Source organism: Pseudophryne corroboree, chromosome 4 (genome assembly GCF_028390025.1).
Source record: "Pseudophryne corroboree isolate aPseCor3 chromosome 4, aPseCor3.hap2, whole genome shotgun sequence".
Classification (NCBI taxonomy): Eukaryota; Metazoa; Chordata; class Amphibia; order Anura; family Myobatrachidae; genus Pseudophryne; species Pseudophryne corroboree.
Genome location: NC_086447.1, coordinates 928,728,173 through 928,740,678, shown reverse-complemented (window position 1 = coordinate 928,740,678; position 12,506 = coordinate 928,728,173). Strand labels below are relative to the sequence as shown.

At 57.4% G+C, this 12,506-nt stretch overlaps 1 protein-coding gene across 2 annotated transcripts in view; it reads left to right on the top strand.

Annotated features, from left to right (window-relative positions):
- The first annotated feature begins 1,370 nt into the window (after positions 1-1,370).
- Positions 1,371-12,506, top strand: part of ANGEL2 (angel homolog 2) — a 31,929-nt gene continuing 20,793 nt past the window's right edge. Inside the window, exon 1 of one of the 2 annotated variants that reach the window (XM_063919062.1) lies at positions 1,371-1,433. Coding sequence is in view for 1 of the 2 variants with exons in the window: in XM_063919060.1 (XP_063775130.1) it covers positions 1,739-1,760 (22 nt within the window). In the remaining variant the exon portion in view is untranslated. Of the gene's footprint in view, positions 1,434-1,650; positions 1,761-12,506 lie in introns of those variants that run through there. The other variant, XM_063919060.1, reaches the window with a different exon arrangement.

The following is a 12,506-nucleotide window of genomic DNA, read 5'->3' as shown; positions in this document are numbered from 1 at the left end:
GGGGTATATCTATTGGGTCAAAACAACTGACTGGGGGCATATGTATTGGAGGCATATCTACTGGGGCATAACTACTGACTGGGGGCATAACTACTGGGGGTATATGTACTGGGGACATATCTACTGGGGGTATAACTACTGGGGGTATAACCACTGGGGGCATATCTACTGGGGGCATATCTACAGGGGGCATATGTACTGGGGACATATCTACGGGGGCATAACTACTGGGGGCATAACTACTGGGGACATATCTACGGGGGCATAACTACTGGGGGTATATCTACTGGGGACATATCTACTGGGGGCATGTCAACTGGGGGCATATCTACGGGGGCATAACTACTGGGGGTATATCTATTGGGTCAAAACAACTGACTGGGGGCATATCTAATGGGGCATAACAACTGACTGGGGGCATATCTAATGGGGCATAACAAGTGACTAGTGGTATATGTACTGGGGGCATATCTACTAGGGCATAACTACTGACTGGGGGCAAAACTACTGGGGGCATGTGTACTGGGGGCATAACTATTGGGGGTATATGTACTGGGGACATATCTACTGGGGGCATATCTACTGGGGACATATCTACTGGGGACATACAGTATCTACTGGGGGTAAAACTACTGGGGCATAACTACTGACTGGGGGCATATCCACTGGGGGCATAACTACTGGGGCCATAACTACTGACAGGGGCATAACTACTGGGGGTATAACTACTGGGTCAAAACAACTGACTGGGGGCATATGTACTGGAGGCATATCTACTGGGGCATAACTACTGACTGGGGGCATAACTACTGGGGGCATATCTACTGGGGCATAACTACTGACTGGGGGCATAACTACTGGGGGCATAACTATTGGGGGCATATGTACTGGGGGCATATCTACTGGGGGCATATATACTGGGGACATATCTACTGGGGGTATAACTACTGGGGGCATAACTACTGGGGGCATAGCTACTGGGGACATATCTACGGGGGCATATCTACTGAGGGCATATCTACGGGGGCATAACTAAAGGGGGTATATCTACTGGGGGCATATCTACGGGGGCATAACTACTGGGGGTATATCTATTGGGTCAAAACAACTGACTGGGGGCATATCTAATGGGGGCATACAGTATCTACTGGGGGTAAAACTACTGGGGCATAACTACTGACTGGGGGTATAACTACTGGGGCATAACGGGGTATAACTACTGGGGGCATGTACATACCTCCCAACATGACCCTCTCCAGGAGGGACAGAATGCTCTGCTCCTGGACTTCCCTCTTAGTTTATGATTTCCATCACCTGTGCTGAAACACCTTTCTTATCCATTACCTGTTCAACACAGATGCCTCTAATCATACAATAAGAGGAAAGTCTAGAAGCAGAGCATTGTGTCCTCCTGGAGAGGGTCATATTGGGAGGTATGGATATATATTGGGCTATAACTACTGGGGGCATATATACTGGGGTATAACTACTGGGGGCAGGCAAATTTTTAAGGTGATCATTTTTGTATGGTCCCCGAAGGATTTTATAAATATCCAAATGTCCCTTGGTAGAAAAAAGGTTCCCCGCCCCTGGTATAGAGGAACATGTGGGAAATCAGTGAGAGATGGGTAACAGGTGGAATCATTATGCTGCTGATGCAGCACCTGAACGCCCACCTCCAGTTACTATAGGCAGTCTGTGTGGAAGAAGCGTGTCAGTGCATACACAAGACGTGGACATGCTGTCTCACAAGAGAAAAGGTATCACTTCATATCATTAGTAGGAAAGGACACTAGCCGGTCTTGTGTGACATGTGTAAAGGGATATAATATACAGTGTGTATATATAGAAAAGCCATCTGATCTGTCCATCCATACTGGCCAAGTTACTGAGTGCACACTTCCAGGTAGCGTCCGGCGGGTTCACTACGGCTGGCCGGCGGTCGGGCTCCCGGCGACCAGCATACTGGCGCCGGGAAGCCGACCGCCGGCTTACCGACAGTGTGGCGAGCGCAAATGAGCCCCTTGCGGGCTCGCTGCGCTCGCCACGCTACGGGCACGGTGGCGACACTATTTTATTCTCCCTCTATGGGGGTCGTGGACCCCCACGAGGGAAAATAAGTGTCGGTATGCCAGCTGTCAGGCTCCCGGCGCCGGTATACTGAGTGCCGGGAGCCCGACCGCCGGCATACAGAAGACCACCCCGTCCGGCACATGTGTGACGTCCTATCTATTCCCTGTTGTATTTAGTCTTTCGTCTTGTGACTAATGCTGCATATCGCACCATGTGCGCCAGTGACGTGCGGTGGGGTGAGGCAGAGCCTTTCCTGTCATACTAATATTTGTGCCAGAGTTTTGACTGTATAAAGTATATGAAAAATATAAAGAATATGTTTGAAACATCTTCTTTGCATTATTCTAATAATTTTTATAGCCCAAACTCTGGAGTAAAAAGTCTATGGCAGGTGAAGCAGTGCCTCACCTGTGTATTCTTTCCACACATCTCTAATCAAAACTCACCAGATTTCCAGGAGTCTATACTGCTGCACCTGTGTATAACGCCCAGATGTATATACTGCTGCACCTGTGTATAACGCCCAGATGTACCCTTTAGCCCATATATTGCATGTAAATCTGGCTCTGGTGCCAGCCAGTGCCTCTGTTAGCCATTTAGCTCCCCGCACGTCCCTGGTGTGCGCGGTCCTGGCATCACAAGAAAATATAGTGTGTGCAGGCGGGCAGATACTGACTACATGCCTCCAGGCATAATATAGTCAGTGCCGTCCGTTAGCCTCCATCGCAACGTGTGTCAGCACTTTAAATGGCAGGGAAGGAATAACGGATGTCTGTAACACAGGTCCTAATTGTTGATGGACAAGTGACCATTTATTTAAAGAGTTTTATGCCAAATCCATATTTCACACTATTGGGTTAAGAAGGGACGCATGCAACGCTCAACGCAACCATCTGAAATGTCTTATTTATTTTATTATTATAAAGTGACAACAGAGTGCTCAGTGCTGTACATCAAGGGGATTGGGGTAAAGAATAAAATGCAGTAATGTGTGAGGTAAGCGTGACCCTGCCCAAATTATATGTATAACTGCGTGGGCTGTGCTAGTGGCTGGCTCTGGGCGGTGTATAACTACATGTGCTGTGCTAGTGGCTGGCTCGGGGCGGTGTATAACTGCATGCGCTGTGCTAGTGGCTGGCTCTGGGCGGTGTATAACTGCGTGCGCTGTGCTAGTGGCTGGCTCTGGGCGGTGTATAACTACATGTGCTGTGCTAGTGGCTGGCTCGGGGCGGTGTATAACTGCGTGCGCTGTGCTAGTGGCTGGCTCTGGGCGGTGTATAACTGCGTGCGCTGTGCTAGTGGCTGGCTCTGGGCGGTGTATAACTGCGTGCGCGGTGCTAGTGGCTGGCTCTGGGCGGTGTATAACTGCGTGCGCGGTGCTAGTGGCTGGCTCTGGGCGGTGTATAACTACATGCGCTGTGCTAGTGGCTGGCTCTGGGCGGTGTATAACTGCGTGCGCTGTGCTAGTGGCTGGCTCTGGGGGTGTATAACTGCGTGCACTGTGCTAGTGGCTGGCTCTGGGGGTGTACAACTGCATGCGCTGTGCTAGTGGCTGGCTCTGGGCGGTGTATAACTGCATGCGCTGTGCTAGTGGCTGGCTCTGGGGGTGTATAACTGCGTGCACTGTGCTAGTGGCTGGCTCTGGGCGGTGTATAACTGCGTGCGCTGTGCTAGTGGCTGGCTCTGGGGGTGTATAACTGCGTGCGCTGTGCTAGTGGCTGGCTCTGGGCGGTGTATAACTGCATGCGCTGTGCTAGTGGCTGGCTCTGGGGGTGTATAACTGCGTGCGCTGTGCTAGTGGCTGGCTCTGGGGGTGTATAACTGCGTGCGCTGTGCTAGTGGCTGGCTCTGGGCGGTGTATAACTGCGTGCGCTGTGCTAGTGGCTGGCTCTGGGCGGTGTATAACTGCGTGTGCTGTGCTAGTGGCTGGCTCTGGGCGGTGTATAACTGCGTGCGCTGTGCTAGTGGCTGGCTCTGGGGGTGTATAACTGCGTGTGTTGTGCTAGTGGCTGGCTCTGGGGGTGTATAACTACATGCGCGGTGCTAGTGGCTGGCTCTGGGCGGTGTATAACTGCGTGCGCGGTGCTAGTGGCTGGCTCTGGGCGGTGTATAACTACATGCGCTGTGCTAGTGGCTGGCTCTGGGCGGTGTATAACTACATGCGCTGTGCTAGTGGCTGGCTCTGGGCGGTGTATAACTGCGTGCGCTGTGCTAGTGGCTGGCTCTGGGCGGTGTATAACTGCATGCGCTGTGCTAGTGGCTGGCTCTGGGCGGTGTATAACTGCGTGCGCTGTGCTAGTGGCTGGCTCTGGGCGGTGTATAACTGCATGCGCTGTGCTAGTGGCTGGCTCTGGGGGTGTATAACTGCGTGCGCTGTGCTAGTGGCTGGCTCTGGGCGGTGTATAACTGCGTGCGCTGTGCTAGTGGCTGGCTCTGGGCGGTGTATAACTGCATGCGCTGTGCTAGTGGCTGGCTCTGGGTGGTGTATAACTGCGTGCGCTGTGCTAGTGGCTGGCTCTGGGCGGTGTATAACTGCGTGCGCTGTGCTAGTGGCTGGCTCTGGGCGGTGTATAACTGCGTGCGCTGTGCTAGTGGCTGGCTCTGGGCGGTGTATAACTGCGTGCGCTGTGCTAGTGGCTGGCTCTGGGCGGTGTATAACTGCGTGCGCTGTGCTAGTGGCTGGCTCTGGGCGGGGTATAACTGCATGCGCTGTGCTAGTGGCTGGCTCTGGGGATGTATAACTGCGTGCGCGGTGCTAGTGGCAGGCTCTGGGCGGTGTATAACTGCGTGCGCTGTGCTAGTGGCTGGCTCTGGGCGGTGTATAACTGCATGCGCTGTGCTAGTGGCTGGCTCTGGGGGTGTATAACTGCGTGCGCTGTGCTAGTGGCTGGCTCTGGGCGGTGTATAACTGCGTGCGCTGTGCTAGTGGCTGGCTCTGGGCGGTGTATAACTACATGCGCGGTGCTAGTGGCTGGCTCTGGGCGGTTTATAACTGCGTGCGCGGTGCTAGTGGCTGGCTCTGGGCGGTGTATAACTGCATGCGCTGTGCTAGTGGCTGGCTCTGGGGGTGTATAACTACATGCGCGGTGCTAGTGGCTGGCTCTGGGCGGTGTATAACTGCGTGCGCGGTGCTAGTGGCTGGCTCTGGGGGTGTATAACTGCGTGCGCTGTGCTAGTGGCTGGCTCTGGGCGGTGTATAACTGCGTGCGCTGTGCTAGTGGCTGGCTCTGGGGGTGTATAACTGCATGCGCTGTGCTAGTGGCTGTATCTGGGCGGTGTATAACTGCGTGCGCGGTGCTAGTGGCTGGCTCTGGGCGGTGTATAACTGCGTGCGCGGTGCTAGTGGCTGGCTCGGGGCGGTGTATAACTGCGTGTGTTGTGCTAGTGGCTGGCTCTGGGGGTGTATAACTGCGTGCGCTGTGCTAGTGGCTGTATCTGGGCGGTGTATAACTGCGTGCGCTGTGCTAGTGGCTGGCTCTGGGCGGTGTATAACTGCGTGCGCTGTGCTAGTGGCTGGCTCTGGGCGGTGTATAACTGCGTGTGTTGTGCTAGTGGCTGGCTCTGGGGGTGTATAACTGCGTGCGCTGTGCTAGTGGCTGTATCTGGGCGGTGTATAACTGCGTGCGCTGTGCTAGTGGCTGGCTCTGGGCGGTGTATAACTGCGTGCGCTGTGCTAGTGGCTGGCTCTGGGCGGTGTATAACTGCATGCGCTGTGCTAGTGGCTGGCTCTGGGCGGTGTATAACTGCGTGCGCTGTGCTAGTGGCTGGCTCTGGGCGGTGTATAACTGCGTGCGCTGTGCTAGTGGCTGGCTCTGGGGGTGTATAACTGCGTGCGCTGTGCTAGTGGCTGGCTCTGGGCGGTGTATAACTACATGCGCGGTGCTAGTGGCTGGCTCTAGGCGGTGTATAACTGCGTGCGCTGTGCTAGTGGCTGGCTCTGGGGGTGTATAACTGCGTGCGCTGTGCTAGTGGCTGGCTCTGGGCGGTGTATAACTACATGCGCGGTGCTAGTGGCTGGCTCTAGGCGGTGTATAACTGCGTGCGCTGTGCTAGTGGCTGGCTCTGGGGGTGTATAACTGCGTGCGCTGTGCTAGTGGCTGTATCTGGGCGGTGTATAACTACATGCGCTGTGCTAGTGGCTGGCTCTGGGCGGTGTATAACTGCGTGTGTTGTGCTAGTGGCTGGCTCTAGGCGGTGTATAACTGCGTGCGCTGTGCTAGTGGCTGGCTCTGGGCGGTGTATAACTGCGTGCGCTGTGCTAGTGGCTGGCTCAGGGCGGTGTATAACTGCGTGCGCTGTGCTAGTGGCTGGCTCTGGGGGTGTATAACTGCATGCGCTGTGCTAGTGGCTGGCTCTGGGCGGTGTATAACTGCGTGTGTTGTGCTAGTGGCTGGCTCTGGGGGTGTATAACTGCGTGCGCTGTGCTAGTGGCTGGCTCAGGGCGGTGTATAACTGCGTGCGCTGTGCTAGTGGCTGGCTCTGGGGGTGTATAACTGCATGCGCTGTGCTAGTGGCTGGCTCTGGGGGTGTATAACTGCGTGTGTTGTGCTAGTGGCTGGCTCTGGGCGGTGTATAACTGCGTGCGCTGTGCTAGTGGCTGGCTCTGGGCGGTGTATAACTGCGTGCACTGTGCTAGTGGCTGGCTCTGGGGGTGTATAACTGCGTGCGCTGTGCTAGTGGCTGGCTCGGGGCGGTGTATAACTGCGTGCGCGGTGCTAGTGGCTGGCTCTGGGCGGTGTATAACTGCGTGCGCGGTGCTAGTGGCTGGCTCTGGGCGGTGTATAACTGCGTGCGCGGTGCTAGTGGCTGGCTCTGGGCGGTGTATGACTGCGTGCGCTGTGCTAGTGGCTGGCTCTGGGCGGTGTATAACTGCATGCGCTGTGCTAGTGGCTGGCTCTGGGCGGTGTATAACTGCATGCGCTGTGCTAGTGGCTGGCTCTGGGCGGTGTATAACTGCGTGCGCTGTGCTAGTGGCTGGCTCTGGGCGGTGTATAACTACATGCGCGGTGCTAGTGGCTGGCTCTGGGGGTGTATAACTGCATGCGCTGTGCTAGTGGCTGGCTCTGGGCGGTTTATAACTGCATGCGCTGTGCTAGTGGCTGGCTCTGGGGGTGTATAACTGCATGCGCTGTGCTAGTGGCTGGCTCTGGGCGGTGTATAACTGCGTGCGCTGTGCTAGTGGCTGGCTCTGGGGGTGTATAACTGCGTGCGCGGTGCTAGTGGCTGGCTCTGGGCGGTGTATAACTGCATGCGCTGTGCTAGTGGCTGGCTCTGGGGGTGTATAACTACATGCGCGGTGCTAGTGGCTGGCTCTGGGCGGTGTATAACTCCGTGCGCGGTGCTAGTGGCTGGCTCTGGGCGGTGTATAACTACATGCGCTGTGCTAGTGGCTGGCTCTGGGCGGTGTATAACTGCGTGCGCTGTGCTAGTGGCTGGCTCTGGGCGGTGTATAACTGCGTGCGCTGTGCTAGTGGCTGGCTCTGGGGGTGTATAACTGCGTGCGCTGTGCTAGTGGCTGGCTCTGGGGGTGTATAACTACATGCGCTGTGCTAGTGGCTGGCTCTGGGTGGTGTATAACTGCGTGCGCTGTGCTAGTGGCTGTATCTGGGCGGTGTATAACTGCATGCGCTGTGCTAGTGGCTGGCTCTGGGGGGTGTATAACTGCATGCGCTGTGCTAGTGGCTGGCTCTGGGCGGTGTATAACTGCGTGTGCTGTGCTAGTGGCTGGCTCTGGGGGGTGTATAACTGCGTGCGCTGTGCTAGTGGCTGGCTCTGGGCGGTGTATAACTGCGTGCGCGGTGCTAGTGGCTGGCTCTGGGCGGTGTATAACTACATGTGCTGTGCTAGTGGCTGGCTCGGGGCGGTGTATAACTGCATGCGCTGTGCTAGTGGCTGGCTCTGGGCGGTGTATAACTGCGTGCGCTGTGCTAGTGGCTGGCTCTGGGCGGTGTATAACTACATGTGCTGTGCTAGTGGCTGGCTCGGGGCGGTGTATAACTGCGTGCGCTGTGCTAGTGGCTGGCTCTGGGCGGTGTATAACTGCGTGCGCTGTGCTAGTGGCTGGCTCTGGGGGTGTATAACTACATGCGCTGTGCTAGTGGCTGGCTCTGGGCGGTGTATAACTGCGTGCGCTGTGCTAGTGGCTGGCTCTGGGCGGTGTATAACTGCATGCGCTGTGCTAGTGGCTGGCTCTGGGCGGTGTATAACTGCGTGCGCGGTGCTAGTGGCTGGCTCTGGGCGGTGTATAACTGCGTGCGCTGTGCTAGTGGCTGGCTCTGGGCGGTGTATAACTGCGTGCGCTGTGCTAGTGGCTGGCTCTGGGCGGTGTATAACTACATGTGCTGTGCTAGTGGCTGGCTCTGGGCGGTGTATAACTGCGTGTGTTGTGCTAGTGGCTGGCTCTAGGCGGTGTATAACTGCGTGCGCTGTGCTAGTGGCTGGCTCTGGGCGGTGTATAACTGCGTGTGCTGTGCTAGTGGCTGGCTCTGGGCGGTGTATAACTGCGTGCGCTGTGCTAGTGGCTGGCTCTGGGGGTGTATAACTGCGTGTGCTGTGCTAGTGGCTGGCTCTGGGCGGTGTATAACTGCGTGTGCTGTGCTAGTGGCTGGCTCTGGGCGGTGTATAACTGCGTGCGCTGTGCTAGTGGCTGGCTCTGGGCGGTGTATAACTGCGTGTGCTGTGCTAGTGGCTGGCTCTGGGCGGTGTATAACTGCGTGCGCTGTGCTAGTGGCTGGCTCTGGGGGTGTATAACTACATGCGCTGTGCTAGTGGCTGGCTCTGGGCGGTGTATAACTGCGTGCGCGGTGCTAGTGGCTGGCTCTGGGCGGTGTATAACTGCGTGCGCGGTGCTAGTGGCTGGCTCTGGGCGGTGTATAACTACATGCGCTGTGCTAGTGGCTGGCTCTGGGGGTGTATAACTGCATGCGCTGTGCTAGTGGCTGGCTCTGGGCGGTGTATAACTGCGTGCGCTGTGCTAGTGGCTGGCTCTGGGGGTGTATAACTGCGTGCGCTGTGCTAGTGGCTGGCTCTGGGCGGTGTATAACTGCATGCGCTGTGCTAGTGGCTGGCTCTGGGGGTGTATAACTGCGTGCGCGGTGCTAGTGGCTGGCTCTGGGGGTGTATAACTACATGCGCTGTGCTAGTGGCTGGCTCTGGGGGTGTATAACTGCGTGCGCTGTGCTAGTGGCTGGCTCTGGGCGGTGTATAACTACATGCGCTGTGCTAGTGGCTGGCTCTGGGCGGTGTATAACTACATGCGCTGTGCTAGTGGCTGGCTCTGGGGGTGTATAACTACATGCGCTGTGCTAGTGGCTGGCTCTGGGCGGTGTATAACTGCGTGCGCTGTGCTAGTGGCTGGCTCTGGGGGTGTATAACTGCGTGCGCTGTGCTAGTGGCTGGCTCTGGGTGGTGTATAACTGCGTGCGCTGTGCTAGTGGCTGGCTCTGGGGGGTGTATAACTGCGTGCGCTGTGCTAGTGGCTGGCTCTGGGCGGTGTATAACTGCGTGCGCTGTGCTAGTGGCTGGCTCTGGGCGGTGTATAACTACATGTGCTGTGCTAGTGGCTGGCTCTGGGGGTGTATAACTGCATGCGCTGTGCTAGTGGCTGGCTCTGGGGGTGTATAACTGCATGCGCTGTGCTAGTGGCTGGCTCTGGGGGTGTATAACTGCGTGCGCTGTGCTAGTGGCTGGCTCTGGGGGTGTATAACTGCATGCGCTGTGCTAGTGGCTGGCTCTGGGCGGTGTATAACTGCGTGCGCTGTGCTAGTGGCTGGCTCTGGGCGGTGTATAACTGCGTGCGCTGTGCTAGTGGCTGGCTCTGGGGGTGTATAACTGCATGCGCTGTGCTAGTGGCTGGCTCTGGGCGGTGTATAACTGCGTGCGCTGTGCTAGTGGCTGGCTCTGGGGGTGTATAACTGCGTGCGCTGTACTAGTGGCTGGCTCTGGGCGGTGTATAACTGCGTGCGCTGTACTAGTGGCTGGCTCTGGGGGTGTATAACTGCGTGCGCTGTGCTAGTGGCTGGCTCTGGGCGGTGTATAACTGCATGCGCTGTGCTAGTGGCTGGCTCTGGGGGTGTATAACTGCGTGCGCTGTGCTAGTGGCTGGCTCTGGGCGGTGTATAACTGCGTGCGCTGTGCTAGTGGCTGGCTCTGGGCGGTGTATAACTGCGTGCGCTGTGCTAGTGGCTGGCTCTGGGGGTGTATAACTGCGTGCGCTGTGCTAGTGGCTGTATCTGGGCGGTGTATAACTGCGTGCGCTGTGCTAGTGGCTGGCTCTGGGCGGTGTATAACTGCGTGCGCTGTGCTAGTGGCTGGCTCTGGGCGGTGTATAACTGCGTGCGCGGTGCTAGTGGCTGGCTCTGGGCGGTGTATAACTGCGTGCGCTGTGCTAGTGGCTGGCTCGGGGCGGTGTATAACTGCGTGCGCTGTGCTAGTGGCTGGCTCGGGGCGGTGTATAACTGCGTGCGCTGTGCTAGTGGCTGGCTCTGGGGGTGTATAACTGCGTGCGCTGTGCTAGTGGCTGTATCTGGGCGGTGTATAACTGCGTGCGCGGTGCTAGTGGCTGGCTCGGGGCGGTGTATAACTGCGTGTGTTGTGCTAGTGGCTGGCTCTGGGGGTGTATAACTGCGTGCGCTGTGCTAGTGGCTGTATCTGGGCGGTGTATAACTGCGTGCGCTGTGCTAGTGGCTGGCTCTGGGCGGTGTATAACTGCGTGCGCTGTGCTAGTGGCTGGCTCTGGGCGGTGTATAACTGCGTGTGTTGTGCTAGTGGCTGGCTCTGGGGGTGTATAACTGCGTGCGCTGTGCTAGTGGCTGTATCTGGGCGGTGTATAACTGCGTGCGCTGTGCTAGTGGCTGGCTCTGGGCGGTGTATAACTGCGTGCGCTGTGCTAGTGGCTGGCTCTGGGCGGTGTATAACTGCATGCGCTGTGCTAGTGGCTGGCTCTGGGCGGTGTATAACTGCGTGCGCTGTGCTAGTGGCTGGCTCTGGGCGGTGTATAACTGCGTGCGCTGTGCTAGTGGCTGGCTCTGGGGGTGTATAACTGCATGCGCTGTGCTAGTGGCTGGCTCTGGGCGGTGTATAACTGCGTGCGCTGTGCTAGTGGCTGGCTCTGGGGGTGTATAACTGCGTGCGCTGTACTAGTGGCTGGCTCTGGGGGTGTATAACTGCGTGCGCTGTGCTAGTGGCTGTATCTGGGCGGTGTATAACTGCGTGCGCTGTGCTAGTGGCTGGCTCTGGGGGTGTATAACTGCATGCGCTGTGCTAGTGGCTGGCTCTGGGCGGTGTATAACTGCGTGCGCTGTGCTAGTGGCTGGCTCTGGGCGGTGTATAACTGCGTGCGCTGTGCTAGTGGCTGGCTCTGGGCGGTGTATAACTGCGTGCGCTGTGCTAGTGGCTGGCTCTGGGCGGTGTATAACTGCGTGCGCTGTGCTAGTGGCTGGCTCTGGGCGGTGTATAACTGCGTGCGCTGTGCTAGTGGCTGGCTCTGGGCGGTGTATAACTGCGTGCGCTGTGCTAGTGGCTGGCTCTGGGGGTGTATAACTGCATGCGCGGTGCTAGTGGCTGGCTCTGGGGGTGTATAACTGCGTGCGCTGTGCTAGTGGCTGGCTCTGGGGGTGTATAACTGCGTGCGCTGTGCTAGTGGCTGTATCTGGGCGGTGTATAACTGCGTGCGCTGTGCTAGTGGCTGGCTCTGGGCGGTGTATAACTGCGTGCGCTGTGCTAGTGGCTGGCTCTGGGGGTGTATAACTGCGTGCGCTGTGCTAGTGGCTGGCTCGGGGCGGTGTATAACTGCGTGCGCTGTGCTAGTGGCTGGCTCGGGGCGGTGTATAACTGCGTGCGCTGTGCTAGTGGCTGGCTCTGGGCGGTGTATAACTGCGTGCGCTGTGCTAGTGGCTGGCTCTGGGCGGTGTATAACTGCGTGCGCTGTGCTAGTGGCTGGCTCTGGGCGGTGTATAACTGCGTGCGCTGTGCTAGTGGCTGGCTCTGGGCGGTGTATAACTGCATGCGCGGTGCTAGTGGCTGGCTCTGGGGGTGTATAACTGCGTGCGCTGTGCTAGTGGCTGGCTCTGGGCGGTGTATAACTGCGTGCGCTGTGCTAGTGGCTGGCTCTGGGCGGTGTATAACTGCGTGCGCTGTGCTAGTGGCTGGCTCTGGGGGTGTATAACTGCATGCGCGGTGCTAGTGGCTGGCTCTGGGGGTGTATAACTGCGTGCGCTGTGCTAGTGGCTGGCTCTGGGGGTGTATAACTGCGTGCGCTGTGCTAGTGGCTGGCTCTGGGCGGTGTATAACTGCGTGCGCTGTGCTAGTGGCTGGCTCTGGGCGGTGTATAACTGCGTGCGCTGTGCTAGTGGCTGGCTCTGGGGGTGTATAACTGCATGCGCGGTGCTAGTGGCTGGCTCTGGGGGTGTATAACTGCGTGCGCTGTGCTAGTG